Source organism: Carcharodon carcharias, chromosome 21, assembly GCF_017639515.1.
Source record: "Carcharodon carcharias isolate sCarCar2 chromosome 21, sCarCar2.pri, whole genome shotgun sequence".
Taxonomy (NCBI): Eukaryota; Metazoa; Chordata; class Chondrichthyes; order Lamniformes; family Lamnidae; genus Carcharodon; species Carcharodon carcharias.
The window spans coordinates 36,606,798-36,631,902 of NC_054487.1; the positions used below are offsets into that span (position 1 = coordinate 36,606,798).

Genomic DNA, 25,105 nt, shown 5'->3' on the forward strand with positions numbered 1-25,105 from the left:
ATAAATAGCCATGTTCAAAGAAAATGAAAAACACACCATTACATTTTCATTGCCAGTGGTTCTTCCCCCCCCCCCCCCGCCCCGCGAGTGTTGCTTGTGGCCAAATCCTGGAAATTAATCACTAACTCCTGGAGACCCCAGACCAATCCTGAAGGAGTTGGCAAACCCTAGGATCTGGAATGTGTTGCCTTAGTGGTGGAGACACTTCGAGGCTTCCAAAAGGGAATTGGTTGATTAACTGAAGAGAGAGAAAAAACGTGTAGGATTACATGTAAAAGGCGTTGGGGGCAGGGTGATGGCACTAGGTGAGTTGCTGTCGCAGAGAGCCGGCAGGGAAACAAAGGGCCGAATTGCATCCTTCTGTGCCGTAACCATTCTATGGTTTGGATGATGACACAAGTACTTTTTTTGTGTCGGGGGAGATCTGTTTGGTTCCTGCAGGCGGCGCCTGGACATTCCCTTTAAGCCGTGTTGCAGACAGAATGCGGTGTGGGTTCCGGGCTCACGTTCTACTCCAGGAGCTCACACAATGGAGCAGGAAGCAGACTTCCAGCTTTTCACAGACATTCACAGGGTAGCGTTGGAAACCTCGGGAGTGCCACCGCTTTACTGGAAGAGTTTGCATCATAAACTCGCACATGAGGTTGTCGCGCTTTATTATCTAGCAGCAGATTTGTAGACTGGGATAGTAGGTGGGTGGGTGGATGTGCTACAAACCCTTCCGGTGCACTGAGCAAAATATTAAAAGCCGTCCAGTTGCTTTTTTAAAATAACAAAATTATTCATTTAAATTGTTAAATATTTGCCTCGTTTTCCCAAAATATTTTATGCATGGATTAGGGACAGATCGCTTCCTTTTCACAAGCCCAGTTTGCATTGATATCTCAGCCCTTGCAGCAATTGGATTAAAGAGGGGATTTTTTTTGACGAGGAGGCAACTGTCAGGAAAAAAAAAAATCGGGATTTTTTTAAAACTCTGAATTAGCATGGAACTTAAGTGGAAATTAGGGTTTGATGATTTTGAGAGTATCGGCCTTGAGAGAGGGCCATCGAACGAATAGATTTGCATTTCTGCAGTGCCTGTCGCGAGTGCTGAAAGTCCCAAAGCGGTTCATTGCCAGTTAATTTTTAAAATATAGTTACTTGTTTGATAGGTAATACTTGCTATGACTACTTAATCTGTTGCTGGTGGTAGTTGAGGGAGAAATGTTGGCTGGAGCACTGGGCGAGGTTCCTGTGACATCCATCCGAACAATCATTTCTACTTTAGATACATGGATCACTGAAAGTAGCGATGCAGGGTGATGGATAAATATAAACAAATAAAACCTCGAGAGGGGTATAATTGAAAAGCAGGGAAGTTATTTCAACTTGTATAGAATTTTAGTTAGACTACACTTGGAGTACCGTAGACAGTCCCTGGTCTCCATGTTATCTAGAGGCATTAGAGAAGGTTCAAAAAGCATTTGCTGGAATGAAAGAACTGCGAGGTTATATACCTATCAGGAAAGATTGGACAGGCTGAGGCAAAGAAAAGAGAAGACTGAGCGATGGCCTGATGGAGATGTTCAAGATTATGAAAGAGTTTGATGGGGTTGACGACCAGACAAGGGGCCATAATTATAGTCGCTAATACAGTGGTTCCCAAAGTGGGGTATGTGTATACTTGAGGTTTTGGTGTATGTTTTTAGGGGATACTTTTAATTGTGTGATGCTGGATTTTCAAGGATGAGAATGTTTTTCTTGCCTCCGCACCTCCCATCCCCTCTGTAGTCCAGGGGTTCCCAAACACACATGCTCAGGCAAATACATCACCTCTCCTTCCTGCTGCTCTCTGTTCCTCCAATTGCAGGATGCTCCTCTCCTGCACTTGCTGCTAATTGGCACACCGGCGAGACGACTTCAATGAAGGAACTGACTATTGTAGCTAAATTTGTGGGTGACTCAAAGATAGGTGGGAAAGCAAGTTGGGAAGAAGTCACAAAAATTCTGCAAAGGGATATAGGCAGGTTAAGAGAATGGGCAAAAATTTGGTAGATGGGGTATAATGTGGGAAAATGTGAACTTGTCCACTTTGGCTGGAAGAATAGGAAAACAGAATGTTATTTAAATGAAGAGAGATTGCAGAATGGGGTGGTGCTGAGGGATCTGGGTGTCCTGGTACATGATTTACATAAAGTTTGTATGCAGGTACAGCAAGTGATTAGGAAAGCAAATGGAATTGTTGTTTATGGCAAGGGGAATGGAATATAAAATTAGGGAAGTTTTGCTACAGCCGTACAGGACTTAGTGAAACCATGCCTAGAATACTGTGTACAGTTTTGTTCTCCCCATTTAAGACAGGACATAAATTGCATTAGAAGCAATGTAGAGAAGGTTCATGTGACTGATTCCTGGGATGAAAGGATCTAATGAGGAAAGGTTGAACAGGTTGGGCCTGTAGCTGTTGGAGTTTAGCAGAACGAGAGGTGATCTCATTGAGACATAAGACCTTGAGTGGACTTAACAGGTTGGATGCTAGAGGATGTTTCCACTTATGGGTGAAATTAGAATTAGGGGTCACAGTTTAAATATAAGAGGTCTCCCATTTAGGATGGAGATGAGAATTCTTTTTCTCCTGAGGGTTGTAAGAAATTCACTTCCTTAGAGAGCAGTGGAGGCTGGGTCATTGAATATATTGAGTGAATACATGAGTTAGACATATTCTTGATAGACGAGGGAGTCAAGGGTTATGGGGGGGCAGGCAGGAAGGTGGAGTTGAGGCCACAACCAGATCAGCCATGATCTTAACAAATGCAGAGCAGGCTCAAGGGGCCAAATGGCCTACTCCTTCTAATTTGTTGTTTGTGTGTAAACAGCTTGTGATTGGAGGAGCAGCGGGAAGGTGAGCGATGGCGAATGAGCCTGAGCACCAGTGCGGTGGTGATGCTTAAGCACCAGCTGCAGGCCAAAACACTCCCGAGTGGGAGAGGCAACTGCTTAACCGACAGGTCAGCGGACTGCTGGGCCGACACTGCCTGCTTGGCTGAGGCCATCAACCTGCTGGGCCGACACTGCCTGCCTGGCCGAGGGCATCACCCTGCTGGGCTGACACTGCCTGCCTGGCCGAGGCCGTCGCCCTGCTGGGCTGACACTGCCTGCTTGGCTGAGGCCATCAACCTGCTGGGCCGACACTGCCTGCCCGGCCGAGGGCATCGCCCTGCTGGGCTGACACTGCCTGCTGGGCCGACACTGCCTGCTTGGCTGAGGCCATCAACCTGCTGGGCCGACACTGCCTGCTTGGCTGAGGCCATCAACCTGCTGGGCCGACACTGCCTGCTTGGCTGAGGCCATCAACCTGCTGGGCCGACACTGCCTGCCTGGCCGAGGCCATCGCCCTGCTGGGCCGACACTGCCTGCTTGGCTGAGGCCATCAACCTGCTGGGCCGACACTGCCTGCCTGGCCGAGGCCATCGCCCTGCTGGGCCGACACTGCCTGCCTGGCCGAGGCCATCGCCCTGCTGGGCCGACACTGCCTGCTTGGCCGAGGCCTTCACCCTGTTGGAGCCATTTCACAAAGGTGGAAAAGAATGAATAGGACTCTGTTTGGGAGTAGGGGCTGCCGAGTGAGTTGGGGGCACCGGAATTGGCAAGCGGTTTGAGTAATTCTGTGGGGTGGGGGAGGGGTTTCGTTGATCTCTTTCTCCCAACTTCAAATGCTTATGCTGCAACAAGCTTATCCATCACATCAATGGTAAGTAAAAGAATATTATTATGGACATACGTTTACCTGTATTGTGTAATTACAATGATTTAATGTGGTCATGCGGGTAACTTGGGTAGTTAACAGAAGAAGCTGCCTTTAGGGGTATACAAAAAGTTGGTAAATCTGAATAGGGGTACACAACGTTTGGGAACCTCTGCATTAATAAATCTGAAAGGAAATTCAGGAGAAACTACTTTGCCCAAAATCGGGAACTGGTTACCTTGGGATAGTTGAGGTGAGTAACATAGATGCATTCAAAGTGAAGCTAGATAAACACATGAGGGAGAAGGGAATAGAAGGATAAATTAATGAGGTTGGAAGAAGAGGGGTGGGAGAGCAAATACACTGGTATTGACCTGTTGGGCCAAATGGTCTGTTTCTGTGCTGTAAATCCTTTGTAATTTTAGCAGGGAGGCCTTGATGTAATGGTAATGTCGCCAAACAAGAAATCCAGAGGCCCAAGCTAATGCTTTGGGGGCACGGGTCTCATCACAGCAGCTGATGGAATTTAAATTCAGTTAATAAATCTGGAATTGAAAAGTTAGTCTTGGTAATAGTGACTATGAAGCTATTGTTGATTGTTGTAAAAACCCATCTGGTTTGCTAATGCTCTTTAGCGAAGGAAATCTGCCATCCTTACCTGGTCTGACCTACATGTGACTCCAGACCCACAACAATGTGGTTGACTCTTAAATGCCCTCTGAAATGGCCTAACAAGCCACTCATTTGTATAAAATGGCCACAAAGTCTACATAAAGGAATGAAATTGGACGGATCACCTAGGTACTGGAAACGACACCAAAACAACCCAGCACCGTCGACTCTGCAGAGTCCTCATTGCTAACATCTGGGAGCTTGTGCCAAAACTGGGGGGAGCTGTCTCACAGATTAGTCAAGCAATAGCCTGACATATTCATAGTCACGGAATCATACCTTCCAGACAATGCCCCAGACACCACCATCACCATCTCTGGGTATATCCTGCCCACCAGAAGTGACGACACAGTGGCGAGAGGGAGTTGCCCTGGGAGTTCTCAACATCAACTCTGGACCCCTTGAAGTCTCATGGAATCAGTCAAACATAGGCAAGGAAACCTCCTGCTGATCACCACATACCGCCCTCCCTCAGCTGATGAATCAGTGCTCCTCCATGTTGAACATTACTTGGAGGAAGCACTGAGGGTGACAAGGGCACAGAATGTACTCTGGGTGGGGGACTTCAATGTCAAACACCAAGAGTGGTTCAGTGGCACCGGTACTGACTGAGCTGGCTAAAGGAAATAGCTGCTGGACTGGGTCTGTGGCAGGTGTTGAAGGAACCAACAAAAGAGAAAAACCCACTTGCCCTCATCCTCAGCAGCCTACCTGTGGCAGGTGCATCTGCCCATGACAGTATTGGTAGGAGTGACCACCACATAGTCCTTGTGGAGATGAAGTCCTGCCTTCACATTGAGGATACCCTCCATCGTGTTGTGTGGCACTACCACCGTGCTAAATGGGATATATTTTGAACAGATCTAGCAACTCAGGACTGGGCATCCATGAGATGCTGGGGTCATCATCAGCAGCAGCAGAATTGAATACAACCGCAATCTGTAATGTCATGGGTTTGGCATATCCCCCCACTCTACTGATAGGGGATCAACCCTGGTTCAATGAAGAGTGGGGGAGGGGATGCCAGGAGCAACATCAGGCATACCTAAAAATGAGGTGTCAACCTGGTGAAGCTATAACACAGGACTACTTGCATGTCATACAGCATAAGCAGCAAGTGATAGACCAAGCTAAATGATCCCACAACCAACAGATTAAATCTAAGCTCTGCAGTCCTGTTACATCCAGTTGTGAATGGTGATGGACAGTTAAACAACTCACTGGAGGAGGAGGCTCCATAAGTATCCCCATCCTTAATACTGGGTGCAAAAGATAAGACTGAAACATTTGCTACAATCTTCAGCCAGAAGTGCCGAGTGGATGATCCACCTCTGCCTTCTGCAGAGGTCCCCAGCATCACAGAAGCCAGTTTTCAGCCAATTCGATTCACTCCACGTGATATTAAAAAACATCTGAAGGCAGAGGATACTGCAAAAGTTATGGGCCCCTGACCAATATTCCAACAATAGTACGAAAGACTTGTGCTCTAGAACTAGCTGCACTCTTAGCCAAACTATTCTAGTACAGCTACAACACTGGCATCAACACATGCCACAAAAGTGCCAGGCAATGAGCATCTCCAAGAAGAGAGAATCCAACCATCTCCCCTTGACATTCAATGGCATTACCATTTTTGAATACCCCACTATCAACATCCTGGAGGCTACCATTGACCAGAAACTGAACTGGTCCAACTATATAAAAACTGTGGCAACAAGAACAGATCAGAGGCTTGGAGTTCTACGGCAAGTGCTTCGCCTCCTGACACCCCAAAGCCTGTCCATCATCGACACCATCCATGACAAAGTAGCCTGCTTGACTGACACCCTATCCACCACCTTCAACATCCATGCTCTCCACCACCGATGCTCAGTAGCAGCGTGTACCATCTACAAGACGCACTGTAGGAATTCACCAAGCTTCCTTAGACAGCACCTTCCAAACCCATGACCTCTACCACCTAGAAGGACAAAGACAGCAGATTCTTGGGAACACCATCACCTGCAAGTTCCTCTCCAAGCTACACACCATCCTGACTTGGAACTATATTTACTCTTCCTTCACTGTTGCTGGGTCAAAATCTTGGGCCTCCTTTCCTAATTGTATTGTGGGTGTACCTACACCACATGGACTGCAGTGGTTCAAGAAGGCAGCTCATCACCACCTTCATAAGGGCAATTAGGAATGGGCAATAAGTACTGGCTTAGCCAGTGACACCCACATCCCATGAAAGAATTTAAAAAATGCTGCCAGGTGCTTCAAAAGTGCATTACCAAGTAAAATTTGACATTGCGTCACCTAAGGAGCCAAGAGGAAAGGTGTCAAAGGCTTAGTCAAGAGCTATGTTTTAAGCAGTGGCTTGAGGGGAAGAGAGGAGTGAAGAGATTTAGGGGTTACAGTTGGACAGCTGAAGGCAGGTGTATCAAGAGTAGGGTGATTAGAATCAGTGGTGTGCAAGAGTCTAGAATTGGAGGAACACAGAGATCTCGGGGTTGTAGAGCTATAAGGAGAGGCAAGGTCATCCTTATTTTCAAATCCCTTCATGACAATTTTAAAATTGAGCCGTTGCCAGACGAGAAACTACTTCATATTGTGTTATCTGCTGATTAATTGGGATTTCGCCCCTGAAATCCTCAAGCCTGCCTGATTTGAATTTGGTTTCAGATGACTTTTTTGAGAAAGCAGTTCAGTGGCATTCTCCAGTTGTTCCAGTCGCATTGTTCTCTTGCCACTGATCTCTGGCTAGCTGTATAAGCGTGTATAGTAGCAATCTAATGATAATGCCTCCATCTAACTTTAATTCTGCCTTTTACTGTACGTCACACACCACCCCCCCCCCCCCCTCCGGCACCACCCACACACACACACACACACACACACACACACAAACACAGACTTGGGTTTCCACCTATTGCTTTGTGTAGCCCAAATTCGGATCTGAGTGGAATGTAGGATTTGAAGCTACATTTTTCCATTTCACGTAAATTTAATGTCCCAGTACATAGTGTATCCTGTCTCTTGGTAGTGAGTCTATGTTTTCATGTGGGTAATGTAGATTTGATGGTTTGATTTCAAGACATTAAATGAAAAGGTCTAATGATCTAGTAATATTGCAGTTTATAGAATTGCTTCTGAGATTCTGTGAAACTGGTTGCCAGAATAAGTGACCATGAAACTGTTAGATTATTGTAAAAATCCAACTGGTTCACTAATTTTTTGGGGAAACCTGCTGTCCTTGTGTAGCCTGGCCTATATGTGACTCCAGTCCCACACCAACGTGATTGACTCTTCACTATCTTTTGAAGTAACCTACCAAGTAATTCAGTTATATCAATCTCTGTGGCAAGCCCAAATCTTGAATGTTTTTTTATCAAGAAAGTATTGCATTGGCACTATGCTAGAAATGATTAAAATTATGAAAGGATGAAAAAGGGTATATAGAACCAAACTGTTTCCAGTAGTTGAGAGATACTGCAAAAATGTTTAATTTCATGATTCATATGTTTTGGGAATTGAATTTTTAAATGTAAGATAAATGGGATGGGGTGGGGAGAAACCTGGTTTGAGAACTGTTAAACAGCATTATGATGATGGACCATCCTTTGAATGGCAATGTTTCCTTAAAGGGGTTAGAGTTACAGGTGTGAAACAATGAACTACAGCTGGTCCGCTCTTCACTTTTTAATGGAGCCAAGGAGTCTGATAAGATTGCAATTGGGCCTATTAGAGGGACAAATTATTCATGCAATTTCCCCAGATCAAAGAAAGCTTGGAAAGCGCCCGGTAAACAAGGGAAGTTCTTAAAGTATCCATATAGTTTTCAGATCAAACATGTTTTGGAAGGTGAAGTTAATTAGTTGAAATCTCAACGGGGACATCCCAGAGTTGCCAGGGATAGGGAGGCAGTCTTTTGTTTCGGATTTATCAGCGAGTTTCTCACAGATGCAAGTAGTTTTCACACCTGGAGCTGGCACAACCTGGAAACAACAGAGAGAGAGAGAAAACTGCCAGGAGCTGTAGACCACTAAGCAAGGCGGCAGTGAAATCCATGCCTGAGCTGGGGGTCCACAAGGTGCTTAAGGAGAGCTGTGGGGTGGGGTGTTGCCTGGCCAAATCCTAGTGGAGGAACCCCAAGACAGTTGGTGAATAGCAGGAACACTGAGGAGAATCAAAGTGATGCACTGCAGCAACTCACCAAGCCACCTTCAACAACGCCTTTCAAATCCGTGACCTCTATCACCTAGAAGGACAAGGGCAACGGATGCATAGAAACAGCACCACCTGCAAGTTCTCCTCCAAGTCTAACACCATCCTGACCTGGAATTATATTGCTGTTCCTTCAGTGTTGTTGGGTCAAAATCCTGGAACTCCCTTCCTAACAGCACTGTGGGTGTGCCTATACCACATGGACTACAACAGTTCATGAAGACCACACACCACCACCTTTAGGGATGGGTAATAACTGCTGGTCTAGGCAATGACGCCCACATCTCATGAACACATTTTTAAAAAGTGAATTCCTGAGAACTGTGACACACATTGGTTTGGTCCCAGGAGAAGTGAAGGAAAGCTCAAGATCCTTGAAAGTATAGGGCAACACTTCAGCAGAAATGACAATAGAACGGAGAGTGACTCGTTGAGATTTTCGGGTTTATAGAATGTGTTAAGTTAGTAGTACTGGCTTTGTTTAAGTCTTGTACGGTAAAAGTTCTTGTTTAAAACCTGAAACTGGGAATTTGAATTTCTTTTTAAAAGTAATGATCTCCCTCAAGATCATAATGGGTCAAGAACAACTGGCCATATGTACAAGATTGAATGTAAGAGAATTAGGGCAGGAGAAACTTCTTTGCACAGAGCTGTGAGGATGTGGACTATTTCCTGGGTTAGTGGCTGAAGCTATTTGTAATATGCGAGATTAGATTGAATATGAGAATGAACAAAGAGGTTCAAGGGAAAGGGGTTGTGAATGTGATTAATACTGTTTGCGGTAGAGGACAAACACTAGGAGTTCTTCAAGTATCCAATAGGTTCCTGATAAAAGGACATGTTTTAGAAGGTGGAGTGTTTTTGTGTTGTAACTTCTCTGCAGGGTCAAAAATGTAGCATTTTTGTTTGCCTAGGTTTGGGTTGATGGGTATCCCTTCAAATTCAATCACTACATAGAACTTAAAATTACTTTGATGCACATGCTGCCAGACTGATTTTTGAATTATCAGCTTGAGAAGAGGAGCCAATTGAATTTTGAACATTCATCATTCATTTAAATAATGGAGCGGCCAGTTAGCTTTGAATCTGAATTTCAGTTATGAAAATCAAAACAAATCATGGCAACCAATGATTGGATCAGTTAGTGAAGGAAGTAAAGGACTTCCTTTAAACAGTGCCCTTCCTGGCCTTAGGTCATCCCAAAGCCTTTATAAACAATTAAGTACTTGCAGTGACTATTGTAATGTAGGAAATTTGTACGTACAGCAGCATCCCGTAAACAACAATGAAATGTGTGACCCAATATTCTATTTTAGTGAGTTAATTGAAGAGGCATAAAAGTAGAAAATGAAAGCCAATTTGCCAGACTTTTCTCATAAATATGGCATTTCCTTAAAGGTTTACGCTCTTTCCATTTTTTCTCCAGTTTTGCAAAGTTAGTGTAACATTTTGTCTTCAGGTGTTCGATGCAGGTGAGGTATTTGGGATCATGCAAGTGGAAGATGATGAGGTTGATGAAGATGCAGAAGAGAAAAAGATAATACTTAACCCTGGCACACCACCTGTTTACAAAGTCATTATCACCAAAGAAGATGGTCTTCAGGCTTCAGACATTAATAGGTAAGGAATTGTTTCATAGAAAAATATTTTATGTGAAAACTTGGTTCAGTCCACTTTTTTCACACTAAACATTGCTAAGAATGGAAGCATTTGTTCGCAGTGTTCTGAAGAGCAATTCAGCTCCATCTTGTTTCTGCAAATGAAACGTTCTAAAATACATAAATAAAGTAATCTGTGAACTGCGTCAATGGTGAGTTACTTCACATGTGAAGCACTTTTCTGAAGAGGGAGTCTTTTAGCTTGGAGTTATACTGTGTGTTTTTCCTGCATAAATAATGATTGAATGGGCCCCTGGAAGGGCATCTTGCACCTCTGGACTTTAGTACATTAAATGTTCTTTAGATTGGTACCCCCACACAGTGATAATGTTGACCCAAAACTGTTTTGCCTCAATGTAAAAGTGTAAAGTTTACTGTACCTTTTTGCTTTAGGTCAATTTAGTTCTATCCTTTCACTAGACTGTGTTAGAGCAGAGATTTTGTTTGCTTCCCGCTGCACTTCACCTATGGTGGCTGATAAACCCAGCCCTTTTTTGGGACAATCCTGCATCAGGCGCACTTTCCAGATGTTCACACTCAATTTAAGAGTAAGAAAGCCAAATCTTAAAGGAACATGGGTCTGAAGGACTGGTCTAATTCTTCTCAAAGGGACAGAACAAGCTGAGAATATTACTCTCCCCCGATAGTATTTTTAACAAGTTTCAGCCAGATTATAATAGCATCGATATTATAAGAGTCTTGAAATCTCTCCACAGTAATTTACCCCTCCACCAAAGAGCATATGGAGATAAGGTTCATGAGTTAGTGATGCAGAAGTGTTATAACTACGGCTGGTGTAACTTGCTGCGCAAACCAAATCCCCATGGGAAACTTGGCTTGCAGGCCACAATGTTTTTTTTGTATTCTAATAACGAGAAGAATATGTACCAATCTCAGCAGTAGGAGGTCCGTAGCACCTATGGGTTTTAAAAATTGAAAGTTTATTAAACAAAAAAAACCTTAAGCATGCAAGATTTACAGTTACACAATTAAGGTTAGTCTTACAAAGCATTCCCCCAAAACACTACTTGGTCAAAACCACAAGTAAACATTTTCCAGGCAACAATCCCTTATAGATATTTAATATAGAATCCAGTAATATCTCACAAGGCAGACTGCTGTAGCTTCAGTAACGTTGTACCACATGACCCGCACCTCTTCCGCTTTGCTATGGAATTCACTTCGGAATCAAACTGCTTGCTGTAGCCCAAGACTTCTCAACAGCTCAAACAGCTCAGCTATCTCCAGCCATCTCCAGCTTGACAACTATCCAGCTTAATAGCTATCTCTGGCTCTCTCTCCTTCAACAGCTATACACAGTAACTCTAATATACTTTCTTTCCCCCATCATCTCAGTTCAATTGTTCTCACACCCCTTTGAAACTCAAACCCTTCCAAATATAAAATCTTTCATGTTTCCATCTTGTCGTTGTTTTTGGGACAATAAAAATATGATATCCTCGCTACTATTTACCAATGGATTCCTGCAAAATGCGAACATTTTCCTTGATACTCCTGACTCGCCTTTGAAATTCAACAACCTCTCAAATTATCTAAAAATGCAAATATTAGATCTAACCTATTTACTTGTACCTCAAACTTAACATCTTTAACCTTTTTCACGTTTCTAAACACCCAGACAGCCTGACTCCTATCAAACTCTTGCCCAGCTTAGTTAAATCACACACACACGCAGACAGCCAGCTTTCTTTACAGAATAATATAATAGTTCCCAAAATACTTTTTAAAAAAACATCCATTCTCACAGAAGACACTGAGAGACAAATAAATTCTAAATTATATACAAGTTTATTAAAGAACCAAGCATGCAATTCACTGTTGGTGAGACAGTCAGTCACAATATTAATAGTTCTAGGAAAAGATAGACAACCCAATCTTATTTCCAGTAGAGAATCCAATTTTTAAATCCAAATATTGTTACAGCAAAATATTTAAGTTAGATACCTATCAGTTATTACAGTAACATTTACCTGAGTTAGTAAAAGACTATATAGTTAGCAAGGTGAACTTAATTATGGTGAGGATAATCATCGCCCTGCTATAACAATACCTTTATGGCTCAAGTGAGCTAAGCAAACCTTAAAAACCCAATGTGTGCTTCCAATATTTATACTGTGTTTCAAGTTTTATAATTAATTTCTTACATATGACGGTTGTAAGTAAGTCCATCCCCCTTTAGTTCCCAAACAAGATTGTATAACTACTAATATCCAGTACAGTTATAAGAAAGCCAGTGACCAGCATGCTGTGAGCACTCTTGATTGTCAGTTCTCATGATTCATCTAACTGTGTTTCACAAGCAATGAGTTAAATTTGAGTTCAGTCAGTTTTGTCAAAAATCAGTTGACTGATTTAAGGCTACAATCATTAAACCGCCTTATCAAATATTACACTGGTAGCTTTTGTGAGGGTTTGCACAATCTTTTACCTTGTGATAAGCTTTCTGACTTTAGGAATGAAACCATCTTATCAGGAATTACCCTTATGGTTTTAAGAAGAGGTAAGCTTTTTCACTCAGGGATGCATGATCATTCAGTATTAGAGATAGTAAATTTTTTTAACCTTTTAGGAAAATTAACTCTTTTTAAAAAAAAGTAAGCCCTCATTTGTAGGAAAATAATTACTTGAACCTTATAACCTCTCATTTTGACTGGATTTCTTCACACATCCACACTGATCCCTTGGTTTCACCCAACCCGGCTCCCTGATCTTCAGTGCTCTCAGTAGCATTTTTTTGGTTTTCAATCCCACTGCCCCTTGCTTCATTGCTGCTGCATCGGCTCCATTAGTGCACATCACCACCACGAGAAGCTATTGAGCACCTTTGTTGGGCCCTGAATTAACTTCCCCAGATCCTGGTCATCTCTCGGCTACTTCTGTTTTTGAATCTTCTGGACAGCCTTCACCAACACCTCAGTTTGCCTGAGCATATTCACTCTCATCTTGTAACTCCAGGCTTGAATGTTAGTTGTGGGTTGCTCCAAGCTAACTCCACACTGTCAACAAATCAACTTCATCACAACAAAGCTTTATGGTGCTCATACTTTGGACTGTTTCATATTGTCTCCTCCCTGTCTTCAATGAGGAATACGTGTCTGATTTCATCTCTGCTATGGATATACAAGGTGGAATATCCTTTGTATTTATTTTCTTGTGTGTTATGGCTGCATCTCTGCACCTGAACCTCTTGCTTCTATGTCTCTTGAAAATTTTAGGCCGCTCTTGAACCCTTCCATTCTCAATCCTTCCTTTCTCTCACTTGGCCATGCCACTTCTCAACTCTGCCCTTTCAGATACTTTGCCATTACTGATCCTTAACTGTCCTTCCCTCCTGCAGTCATCCCAGGCTTGGAATCTCAAAGTTTCCCCTTGAGCAATCCCAGGGTTTTGTCCAGAATTCCCCGCCTGAATATCTTGATCTCTAAATCCATTTCCTGTGTCAAGCTTTTGATCACCCCTCTTAATATTTCCTTCTTTGGCTCCACATCTGTTTTTGATACATCTCCATGAAATGCTTTTGGTTTTATTTTCTAGTTAAAGGCACTATAGTGATGCAAATTTTTGTTATCTTAATGTTAAGCAAAAATTATTTGACGTAACTGCTTTGTGGTTCAAATTACTCATTTGCACAATAGATTTCTGCTTAGTGCAATGAAAACTCAATTGAAGAATTTAACAACAGTTTGCATTTATGTAACACCTTTAACGTTTTAAAATGCCCCAGATATTTCCGAGGACCATTATTGTTATCAAGCCACATTGGATGATATTTGAACAAGTGACCAAAAGCTTGGTCAAAGAAGTAAGTTTTAAGGGGCACCTTAAAAGAGTAGAGGGGCGTAAAGGTTTAGGGAGCGAATTCCAGAACTTAAGAGGTAGGTAGCTTAGGGCAGGGCTTCCAATGGTGGAGCCATTAAAATCAGGGATGTGCAAGAGGCCAGAATTAGAGGAGCATAGAGATCTTGTGGAGTTGCAGGGCTGGAGCAGGTTAGAGAGATGGGGAGGGATAAGGCCATGGAGGGATTTGAAAGCTAAGATGAGAATTTTAAGTTTGAAGAACTGAAGAAGAGACGTACGGGCTCGAAACATTAGCTCGGTTTCTCTCCATAGATGCCGCCAGACCTGCTGAGTTTTTTCAGCATTTTCTGTTTTTACTTGATATGAGAATTTTAAAATTTGAGCTATTGGACTGGGAGTCAGTGTGGGTCTGTGAGCCCAGGGGTGATGGGGAATGAGATTCTGACAGTGTTACGATGCGGGCAGCAGAGTTTTGAATGGGCATAGGTTTGTGGTGGGGTAACAGTGGAAGGCTGACGAATAGTCAAGTCCAGAAGTCCTGTGAAAATTCCCTGGTGGAAGACTATGGAGAGAATCCTTACCAAGTGCTAAGTACCAATGGCTTGGATAGCAGATGAGTTGATGCAGGAATGGATCATTGAAGAATAAAATGAACATGTTCTTTATTTTGATAGAAATAGTGAGATACAGCATGGAGACGAATCCTAACTTTGAGTGAACATGATGGATGAAATGAACATGTCAGGACATTCTTAACAAGTGGATTTCTTTTGTTGCCCCATTTTTGAGGCAAGCATGTGGTTTCTAACCTGTGTTTTAGACTGTTGTGTCCTTTTTTTTACATATGGTGAAAAATTAATTTTAGCATGTTTTGTATTTTGTTGCTTTACATTAAAAGCTTTGTTCATTGCAGGACTTTCAGTAATAATTTCTGGTATCTCAGCATTTTCTTAGTTGATCACGCCTGGACATACCGAGTGGACCAAGCTCGTCAGCAGCTATGGGAGGTCCCTGGCTTACTCCACCGAATGGCCAATCTTGCTGGGGTGGAATTCCATGGTGAGGTTCCTGATGATGATGTTATTGATGATGTGATGGCAGAGATGTGGAGGTTCAGCCACACGTACCAGCTGACCCAGGGGGTAAGCAAGATTCACGAGGCACAATGGGGGTGCAGAGAGAGGGCAAACCATTTTATTAATATAAGACAAGTCTGCTTTAGAAGCTGTGTAATTAATTGAATTTCTGTCAAATGCATTTTTTAACAACAGCGCGAACTTTGTCTTTGTATTGCCCTTCTGGTGAATTATGTTGATGCTGGAAGCTAATAGAGCAGAATTATATTTGACCCCACATCTAACTGGTGACATCAAAAATCTATTTTGGTGTAAAGGTAAAACCGGTTGTCCCCTTTGAAACTTTTGACCCTAAAAGAGCAGTTTTTTGCTGTTAGCTTAAAAAGGCTGCTGCTTTGTGAAGGGAGAATTGTCATACATCACTTCATCACACTGATGATCCAGGAATAAGACTTTTAAAATCTTAAAGATGCAATAGATTGATTTACCAGCTTCAGAGCAGAGAAAGTAGGGAATCAGTGTTAGTCACGTTTGTGGACAAAAAGAAGTGCTTACATACAAACTCGTTGTTGTTCTTGTTTCTGTACTTTTGTCTACAGTCAGCTGAAGAACAAGTGCCAATTTGGTATGTTATGGATGAGTTTGGATCGCAAATCCAGCATTCGGATGAACCAACTTTTCGAACTGTCCCATTCTTTTATGGGCCAGGACAGACTGCCTTCAGTTTGTTGTGGCCACTGAGAGATCTTGATCATGGTGGTAAGTGACTCAGCTGACATGTTCCTGGACATTATTTTAAAACACCTAACTGCCCATCATGGTGAAGTTAGGTATTCGGTTGCTGATCATTTTATTTTAATTGAATAGAACTCCTCACTATGTAGTCACCAGGGAACAAGTTCTTCATATGTATAAATTGATGTCAGTTCTTTTGAAAAAAATACTCACTGTGCATCATTGTTTAGTGGTCTCATGGTCTCAGTGAGTTTGCTGGTATTCTGTTCTCAGTTGGCTGGACAGCTGGTTTGTGATGTAGAGTGACGCCAACAGCGCTGGTTCAATTCCTGTACCGGCTGAGGTCATCCATGAAGACCCTGCCTTCTCAACTTCATCCCTCACCTGAGGTGTGGTGACCCTCAGGTTAAACTCTCCACCAGTCGTCTGTCTCTCTGATGAGAGAGTAGCCTATGGTCCTCTGGGACTACAGTGACTTTCATTTCCTCTCTCCACATTTACATTTTTCTCTAATTATTTGCACCAAATATAGCCTGATTTCTAGATTGGCTTACTGTCCGGTTGGATTACATTGTCATTATATCTATTTCTTGTATGTGTGCGCTGAACAAAGCCACAGTTTGTATGTTACCAAGAGACTAGTCATTTGCTCAGGAAAATGGATTAGAGGCTAGAAAGTAACTCAACCTCTTGGCTTTCCAAAGCTTAGCCATCATCTACAAGGCACAAGACTATAATGGAACTTGCCTGGATGAGTGCTGCTCCAACAACACTCAAGAAGCTTGACACCATCCAGGACAAAAGCAGCCTGCTTGACTGACACCCCATCTACCATCTTAAACCTTCACTTCCTCCAACACCGACGTACCGTGGCAGCAGCTTGTACCATCTACAAGATGCACTGCAGCAACTCATCAAGGCTCCTTCGACAGCACCTTCCAAATCCATGACCTCTACCACCTAGAAGGTCAAGGGCATATTACTATCTGCAAGTGCCCCTCCAAGCTGCACATTGTCCTGACTTGGAACTATATTGCTGTTCCTTCAGTGTTGCTGGGTCAAAATCATGGAATTCCCTTCCTAACAGTTTTGTGTACTGCACCAGATGGACATGTAGCCATTCGAGGAAACGGCTCACTGCCATCATTTCAAGGACGATTAGGGATGGGCAATAAATTGCCCACATCCCATGAAAGAATAAAAAATTGTATTGTAAGGAGAATAACTGCAGGAAGTTAAGCTGTTTATCTGGAGCTAGAGCAGCGCACACTGAAAAGATTAAAAGGGGACGGTTGGAGACACAGCGGTAGTTGTCCGCACAGGAATAAATAATACAGGGAATTATAATATAAAAGTCTTGAAAGCCACATAAATGGTGATTAACTCAAAAATGAAAGATATGGGAAGCAAAATGATTTTGGTATTCAGGAAGGAAGGGTAGTTCACCAAAAAAAAAGGTCTAAGGCTGTAAAGAAGTGGCTGGCAGCATGATATAAGTACGATGTGATCTTCATAAATGACTGGGAATCCTTCCAGATTAAAAGAAATACTGGTCCAGGAGAGAGAGGTTACTTCTGGTGACTGTTAAGTACCCCATAAGACTTGCTGAGGCCACCAGGTAACGATGCACAATGAGTAACTTTTTCAAAAGAATTGCCATTAATTTATACATGAAGAAATACAGCTTATCAGTTCACTGGTGACTACAGTGGTAGCACATGGGAATTCTATTAAATTGACATAATCGCTGACATGCTCAAACTAACGAAATATAAATCTAAATGAATTAACAAATAAATTAAATGGAGAAAAATGCCCTCTACTGATCTTGTAGGAAGAAAAGGAAGTGGTTCATTGGGATGAATACAAGAAAATGCAGAAACATGTTAAAGGTTGATCAGAGGCAAAAAGAGACCTCTAACAAAGCATAGTAGTTGGAGCTAAACATAAATTTCAAAAAGATACTTCAGTACCACAACAGTAAGAGAAAAGTGATAATGATATATGTTGCCAATGGTTTCAGAATTAAGATGATCACAAAATTATAAATATTCCGAATGTTTGTTTCCTTCAAATATTCACAAAAGAAGATGAACAGCCCCATACCACTCCCATACTAATGTATCCCGGGTCAAATTAATGCTCAGACAGACCACCCTGGAATACTGCATCCAGTTTTACTTGCCATGAAATATCTGAGAAATTCAAATACTAAGCATAGGGTAGAGAAGAGTCATAAGGCTAGCCCCCATTCTCAGGGTTGAGTTAAGAGGAAATATGGGGGAAAAGTTAGACTTTGCAACCTTTAAAGAGGAGTTTTGAGAGGTGATCTCAAGCTGTATAGGATTAAGCAATTGGGATAATAAACCTGCAATGTAACTTTAAATTAAACTGTGATTAAATTAAGGGTTCACAGATTCAAACTAGTAATAAGCAAATTTAGGACTGATCTTGCTTCAGAACATAATCATGTATATTGGACTTCCAGAAAAACTAGCTGAAGCGGAAACGCTGGAACTATTTAAGAAACAATTTAATGCTATGGCAGGTGGGAGGACAACTTGAGGATCTTTCAGGATGGGTGAATGAGCTGAATGGTCTTCCTAATCTATTATCATCTTGCGATCTTTAACTTTTGTTGCAAAGTGGACATGTGGATCGCAGACAACTCAGGATCAAGATTGGCTGTCATGTCCTCAAGTTGTCAAGCAGCTTGTTCACACTTGCTGTCAAAGCCCAAATGAAGGTGATTGGCCAACAAGTAATCGCACTTCAGAATGAGAAAACGTCTTCAGAAGAAGGTTAAGCATTTAAAGGCAAAATGTGGTACAGGACATAATCAGAAGAGAGGTCAAGACTGTCATATTATCCACTTGGCATATACAAGACTCTGGTTGACTGCCTCCTGCCATGTTCTGGCCTGTTGCTTTTTGTTGGTTGTCCTTTGGGGTGTATTGGATTATGTTAATGTTGTTTTATTTATCATCCTGTGTTAAAATACAGAACAAAGTTTGTAGACATTTTTCTTTCTAGCTACATGAGCAGTTAGAATACAAAAGGTGTTTCTTTAAAAACGACTTGAAAAGTAAGTTGTAGTTGTGCTGTGTTTATGTGTGTCAGGTTATCCCACTTTTGAAACCTTTGAACCTTTCTTGCAGAAGAGGTAACATGGGATCATGCATATGGTGAACTAAATCAACTCATTAGGAAATGCAGGCTATTGCCTTGGGAACCAGCTGATTTGAGGGAGGTTAATACAAATATCAGTGAACCTCCAGATGACTATTACAAGGTAAGGACTTAGTTTGATCTAATTGTTTGGTCAATTAGTAAATAGAGAAAATATTCCGATTGGTATTTTGTGTTTTGTCAAACTGAATGCAGCATAATTGTGGCACTACGTTTGATCTTTTACACATTGAGTTCTCCAGTTTACTGCATCATTTAGCTTTTAGTAAACAGATTATTAAATGTCATGGAAATCTTTGTTTAATATTTCCTCTGTCAGTTTTCCTCCCATCTCTCCTGAGTGTGTTGGTTCCTTGCTGGGTATGTTTGACTAGGTGCTCAATTCACTTGTACCTTGTCTAGCTGGCCAACGTGTGAACTTCCAATAGTGAAGGCAATTTAATCAGTCAAGCCCAATCCTGGCCTGCAAATTCTAACAATCCCAATTACTGGAAACTTAGCCATTTTTCTGCTAAAGTGCAATCTGAAGTGTAGAAGTCAGTTATATACTTTAAATATCCAGCGTCATGAAGCTATTAATGTATATAATATTTTGGAAAATATTTTTCTTTTTAAAATAGAGATTTGTCTTTGGGTATGTCTTAAATGGATTAAAGCCAGCTAGTCTAGATGCTTTGATATGTGTTCGTTTGAGATGTAAACAGAGAGGTAGAATATATTTGCATTTTTTCAATAGAACTTTCAAGAAGTGGGGTGAAAATTTGCGCCTTTCTAACAGCTACCAAGCAATATGTTTATATTACTAATAAAATTGGTACAATGAATGGGGTTTCATTGTTAAAAGGTAAAGCTCAAAGAGACTGGTGAGACAATGAGAATTTGAATTCAATCAGTGGTGGTAGGTAACTTCAGTAGTTTTCGGGTGTGCAGAGTAGAGGCAATGTAAGATCAAAAGGCAGCTGCAAGCTTCCAACTGTCTCCACAGTGAAAGGAACCTCATTTTGAATTCATAAGGTGAAAGTGCTTTGCCTGGTGTTTGGTTAAGTCTATGTTGCTGTTGCCTTAATGCAGATTAGTTTGGGAATTTGTTAAAAGTTATGAGTTGTAAATCGTAGCCATGTTTACATATATTTTAACCTATGTAAATTAATAAAATGTTTCATTTAATTTAATGTAAAACCTCGAGAACTAGTGGTCTGATTCCTGAGTTTAGAGTTGCATCTCAAACATAACACTTTAAATTATAGGTTATGACAGTTGTTTAAAATTTCCCTCTGGGATTTTTAAAATAACTCCACCTTACCAACTGCATCAGTCATAACACCTGTCAGTAGCATTTGTCGTCGTTTATCATTTCAAAATCTTAACATGATGCATTTTCTGAATTTCAGGCTATTTTAGCTGACAATAAAGAAGTTTTACCACTTCCAATAGAAACACCAGTTTATCAGAAAGATAAAATTTTCAAGTATGTATAAACGTTTTTGTAATTCTATTTTGCCCTACAAGGTGATAATAGTGATGCAGCTGTAAAGGGACCAGCAGATTTTTAAGAACTGACTGTGATAGGCTTGTATCAATAACAGTAGTGCTACCTAACCAGAACAACTCCTGGCAGACTTGGAAAACTCCCATGTGTTTATCTCTCCAGATAATGTGGCCCATTCAGTCAACGTCCTTGACAGTCTTCTGTTCACTTAGCTTTAGCCCTTAATTGGAAACAGCTGCTAGTTCGAAGACCCTTTTTTGTTTATCTCTTGTCTGAGCTTTCCCATAATTGTAACAACCATTTGGTTTTCCCAGAACTCCAGTTTGAGAAGCCACTTTTTAGGCTACTTAAAAGGCCACTTTATAGTCAGTTTTCTTGAAAGCACCCTTTGTTCCCCTTTGGACAATTAACGCTGTCTTTCAGAAGTTAGGACAGCGTGCCCCTGCAAAACTGCTAATATTTGCAAGGAGTCTCCTTCACAGAAAGCCCATCATTAGTATTCACTGCACAAAAATCTGTAATGTTAAAGTTACCTGCATGGCTTAGCGACAATTACTTTTTAAAATAAATATACGTATATCAAAAATGTGTCCCGATGGTTGTAATGACACCCTAAAGTTGTTTTCTAGCTTTTGCCTAGCAAAAATATATCAAGGATATGGTATTGAAGGTTATGGAACCTACGAGCTTAGATGGAGCTATTATACAGATCAACCTGATCTAATTAAATGGTGAAAAGGGCTGGAAGAGTTGAATGTCTTACTGCTATTCCTGTATTCTTAAGGATAGGGTTTTGGGATTGATGGTTTACAGAAAACAAACCAGGCCTGATATAGATCAGGTGTATTTGGGTTTCGGAAGATGCATAGTCCCATATACCTTAATTTCAAATTCAGTAGCCCTGTCAAACATATGTATGGAAGGCAATTAGATTATCATATTGTTTCAGTTAAAAATAGTTCTAATTCAGTGGCTCTGACCCATTTGACTCTCATATTTCTAATCTCCCTTCCTCCTTTTTTTGTTCAGGGTGTATACAGAATTTAAACAAGTTCTGGAGAACCTGAATTCCCCGCACTTTGTGTTTACAGAAAATGAAAAGGAGGCAGATATTCTTTACTTGTACCACCATTTCAAAGACTACAGGTCAGTGTCTCATTCACGGGGAGGAGAATTTTCAAGTCATTCTCCAGGGAAATTAATGCAATAACAGTTGGGCACTCATTGTGTAAAAATCCATGCTGTAACTCATTCAGCTGTCTGCAGAATGGACTGATAAAGAATGTGGGTGCATAGGATTGTTTCATATCTGTCATACCTATCCTTGGCTCAAAGTTTGAATCTGACTTGATTTGCTGGAGTGCAAGGCTCCAGTCACACCATCTATTCTTTCATGAGCTTCCACAGAAAGACAGAGGGAAAAGAAGTTACCCACCTCTGCTAAGCATTTTCATCCTTGGAAGGTGGAAATTCCTCTTCAAAATACTGGAGTAACCTCAAATTGTATGCTTCTGCTCTAGTTGTCGGCATCACAGACAAATATCTGTATTTTTCTAACATTTTTATGCGTCGCGCTAGGGCTAGTTAAACCAGGCATGATCTGCTGCAAATGTGTGCCTGATAATGAAAACTTATAAATGGAAATAATCTAAAGATGGGTCTTGAAGATTTCGAATGATGGGGCTGTGACTGTTTCCTTTGGCAAATTATTCCATTGTGGGATTGTCTTTGGGAACAAAGACTGTCTTAGAACAAATTGGCTTAGTAATTTGTGTGGTTGGCTGCTTGGTATTTTGTTCTTGCAGAAGTCACCAGGTACTTGTTGTCACTATCTTATGAACTACATTATTAAGGTCCAGTGGCAATCCCTTTGTTAAATAGCAATTACATTGTAAAGGCTTAATGGCAGTTACATTGTTAAGGCAATTGCATTGTTAAATATGTGATGGGTATTGGCAAAAGAGATAGATGGAATACTGAGGGGAGGAGGAATTGGGAGATTCTGTGACTTTGCTTTGCTGCCTTGTAAATAAACCTGTTTTAAGGTACAGGATAGCTTCAGACATTCTTTCTCAACATACAATAATTAGAATTAACACTTGTTTCTGTCAATTCCCACTAGTCCATTCCATTTCTTATAGAACATGGTCAGTCTATTTTTCTCCCTCCTTTGCTGTAGTGATGCCTGTTCCAAATCTTTGATCGAGGATGTGACACTAGTCTATTTCCCACACTGATTCATGCAGAATCTTTGGATTGCTTCAATCTTATTTATATCTTTCAACATATAAGCACCCCACGCACAACTTGCATACTCCAGGATTGGACGAACAAATGTTTGCTAAGCAAGAACTCTGATATTTTTGTTGCAATACCAAGGATTCCTCCTCAGAAATTTAAGAACCCTGTTTTCTTTGCATGTTATCTGCTGAATGTGGAATCCCCATTGAATGTTGATCTGTTTTGATCCATTTGGATCCATTTTGATGGTGATGCACGTGACGCAGCATCTTTTGGCATTGAATGCCATCTCCCATTGGTCCTGCCATTTTTGCAATTCCAGAAGATCATCTTGCAGAATTGATAAGATCTTGAGTTTTCCCTGATGGGTAAACCAAGCAGTCATCTGCAAATAGTTGTGCCCTGTTTTTTAACTTGTTGGGAAGGTTGTTTATCTGTGTCAAGAAAAGTAAAGGTCCCAGCACAGTTCCCTGGGCCCCTCTGTAGAGGATGATTCCCCATCACAGACCACTCTGACATCTGTTGGTGAGGATGTTCCAGAGTAGTGAAGTTTGAACAGGAGCTTTTAATGAGGAACTTTGTCAAAGGGTTTTGAGAAATCCAGTATTGCGATGTGAGTAGTTTCAACTCTTTCGGAACTTGGTGTTTGGTTATCGATGGTCTGTAAAAGCTGTGTTTCATAGATCTTTTTCAATCGAAAACCATGCTGACCATCTGTCAGGATTTTTGAGCTTCAAAATGCTTCATGACATGAGAATGAAGAATATGTTCAAGCAGTCTGCAAATGACGCTGGTGAGAGACATCAATCTTTCTGGTTACTTTTATCCACTGATGTTAGCTTGACTCCATTGGTTTGGTAAGTGTTAATTGACTCTTGAAAGAAATTGATCAATATTTCGAGTTACCAACCCTCCAGGATTGGCCTGGAGTCTCCAGGAATTAAAGATCAACCTCCAGGACACAGCTCTGTGCAACCCTGGGGAAAAATCATAGGGACACTGAAGATTTTTTTTTGTCATTTTCTTTGAACATTTCTCTTTATCAAATATAAAAATGTTGAAAATGGGGAAAATAAATGACAGTTTGGCTGACAGTCAAGCATTACCAACCGGGTAATGAAGGTTTTTGCTTTCCAATTGGTGTAGGAAGGCAGTGCGTTACAAGGATGGATGTGTTGGCCAACTAATGGCAAGTGTTGAGAGGGCAGGTCATGTGATGAAACCTCCAGGAATGTATTTAATCACAGTTGGCAACTCTTTTAATACCTGGAAGCAATTCATCAGCTGCTAACTTTAAAATCCAGGGAGGTATTTCATCTGGACCCAGAGCTTCCTTTTGATTTATTTCTTACAATAATTTCAAACACCCTTTTTACCTATAATGTTCCTGAGGGGCTGGGTTTGCGCGAGGGTGGGGAGAGAGAATTAAAAGCCACCGCCTTTAAGAGGTTTTGAGATGTCAGGGCATTGTGACATCAGAAGAGCACCAGGATACTTCTTGCTTTCTCATCTGTAAGTTGTAATCTGTACCCCATGGCTTCAGTTTATTTGACAAATAAGAAACGTAGAAGTCAGTCCAAGGAGGGAAAGAGTGGGAAGGACTGTGGTGTGGAGTAAGCTCCTGAGAAGAAAAATGAGATCGTACTGGAAGCTGAAGATTGTCAAAGTAGTGTGAACTAGGAAGAGAGAGGCTCTTGCAGATGGAAAACAATTCACATTGATTACTAGCAACCGTGGCAGGCTGTAAGTCATAGTATTTGATAAAGTTAAGCAACTTGGTCTAAGTCCCCATATGACAACAGCTATTAATGTGCACATGCTTGGGTGAAGCCCAAGATACTATCCAAGTCAATTTTTTCCTTTAAAGAGGTAAAATAAATGATAACATCTGACCAACTGCAGACTGGGGCAATCTGGCCACTGATTTACCCAATTTCCTGGGCTAATAAGATCCAATTGAGTAGGCTGTTTTTTTTTTCTGGATAGTGTCAAGTTTCTTGAACGTTATTAGAGCTGCGCTCATCCAGGCAAGTGGAGAGTGTTCCATCATACTGTCATGAATGCATTAATCACAGAAAATGGTTCATCTTTAAAAACTTAGGACGTTCTGGAAGGATGTGTTTTCAAAGACAATGTTTCTTAAAGGGTTAATGTAGGACTCTGATTGCTATTCCTGGAAAAAACATCATTTTATAAGAAATAGTAATTAAGCAGTTAAAAAAAAAACTGTCAACCTCTTGACCCAGATGAACTGTGTACAAAGGGGGGTTTTTTGACTCTGAAAAATACCATG

General features: G+C 41.3%; 1 protein-coding gene across 1 annotated transcript in view; it reads left to right on the top strand.

The window, feature by feature from the left end:
• The first annotated feature begins 463 nt into the window (after positions 1-463).
• ttll12 (tubulin tyrosine ligase-like family, member 12) overlaps positions 464-25,105 on the top strand; it is a 48,716-nt gene continuing 24,074 nt past the window's right edge. Inside the window, exons 1-7 of the mRNA XM_041215401.1 lie at positions 464-643; positions 10,065-10,225; positions 15,026-15,224; positions 15,758-15,917; positions 19,052-19,185; positions 20,474-20,550; positions 21,601-21,717. Coding sequence (XP_041071335.1) covers positions 530-643; positions 10,065-10,225; positions 15,026-15,224; positions 15,758-15,917; positions 19,052-19,185; positions 20,474-20,550; positions 21,601-21,717 — 962 coding nt within the window. The 5' untranslated portion in view covers positions 464-529. The remainder of the gene's footprint in view (positions 644-10,064; positions 10,226-15,025; positions 15,225-15,757; positions 15,918-19,051; positions 19,186-20,473; positions 20,551-21,600; positions 21,718-25,105) is intronic.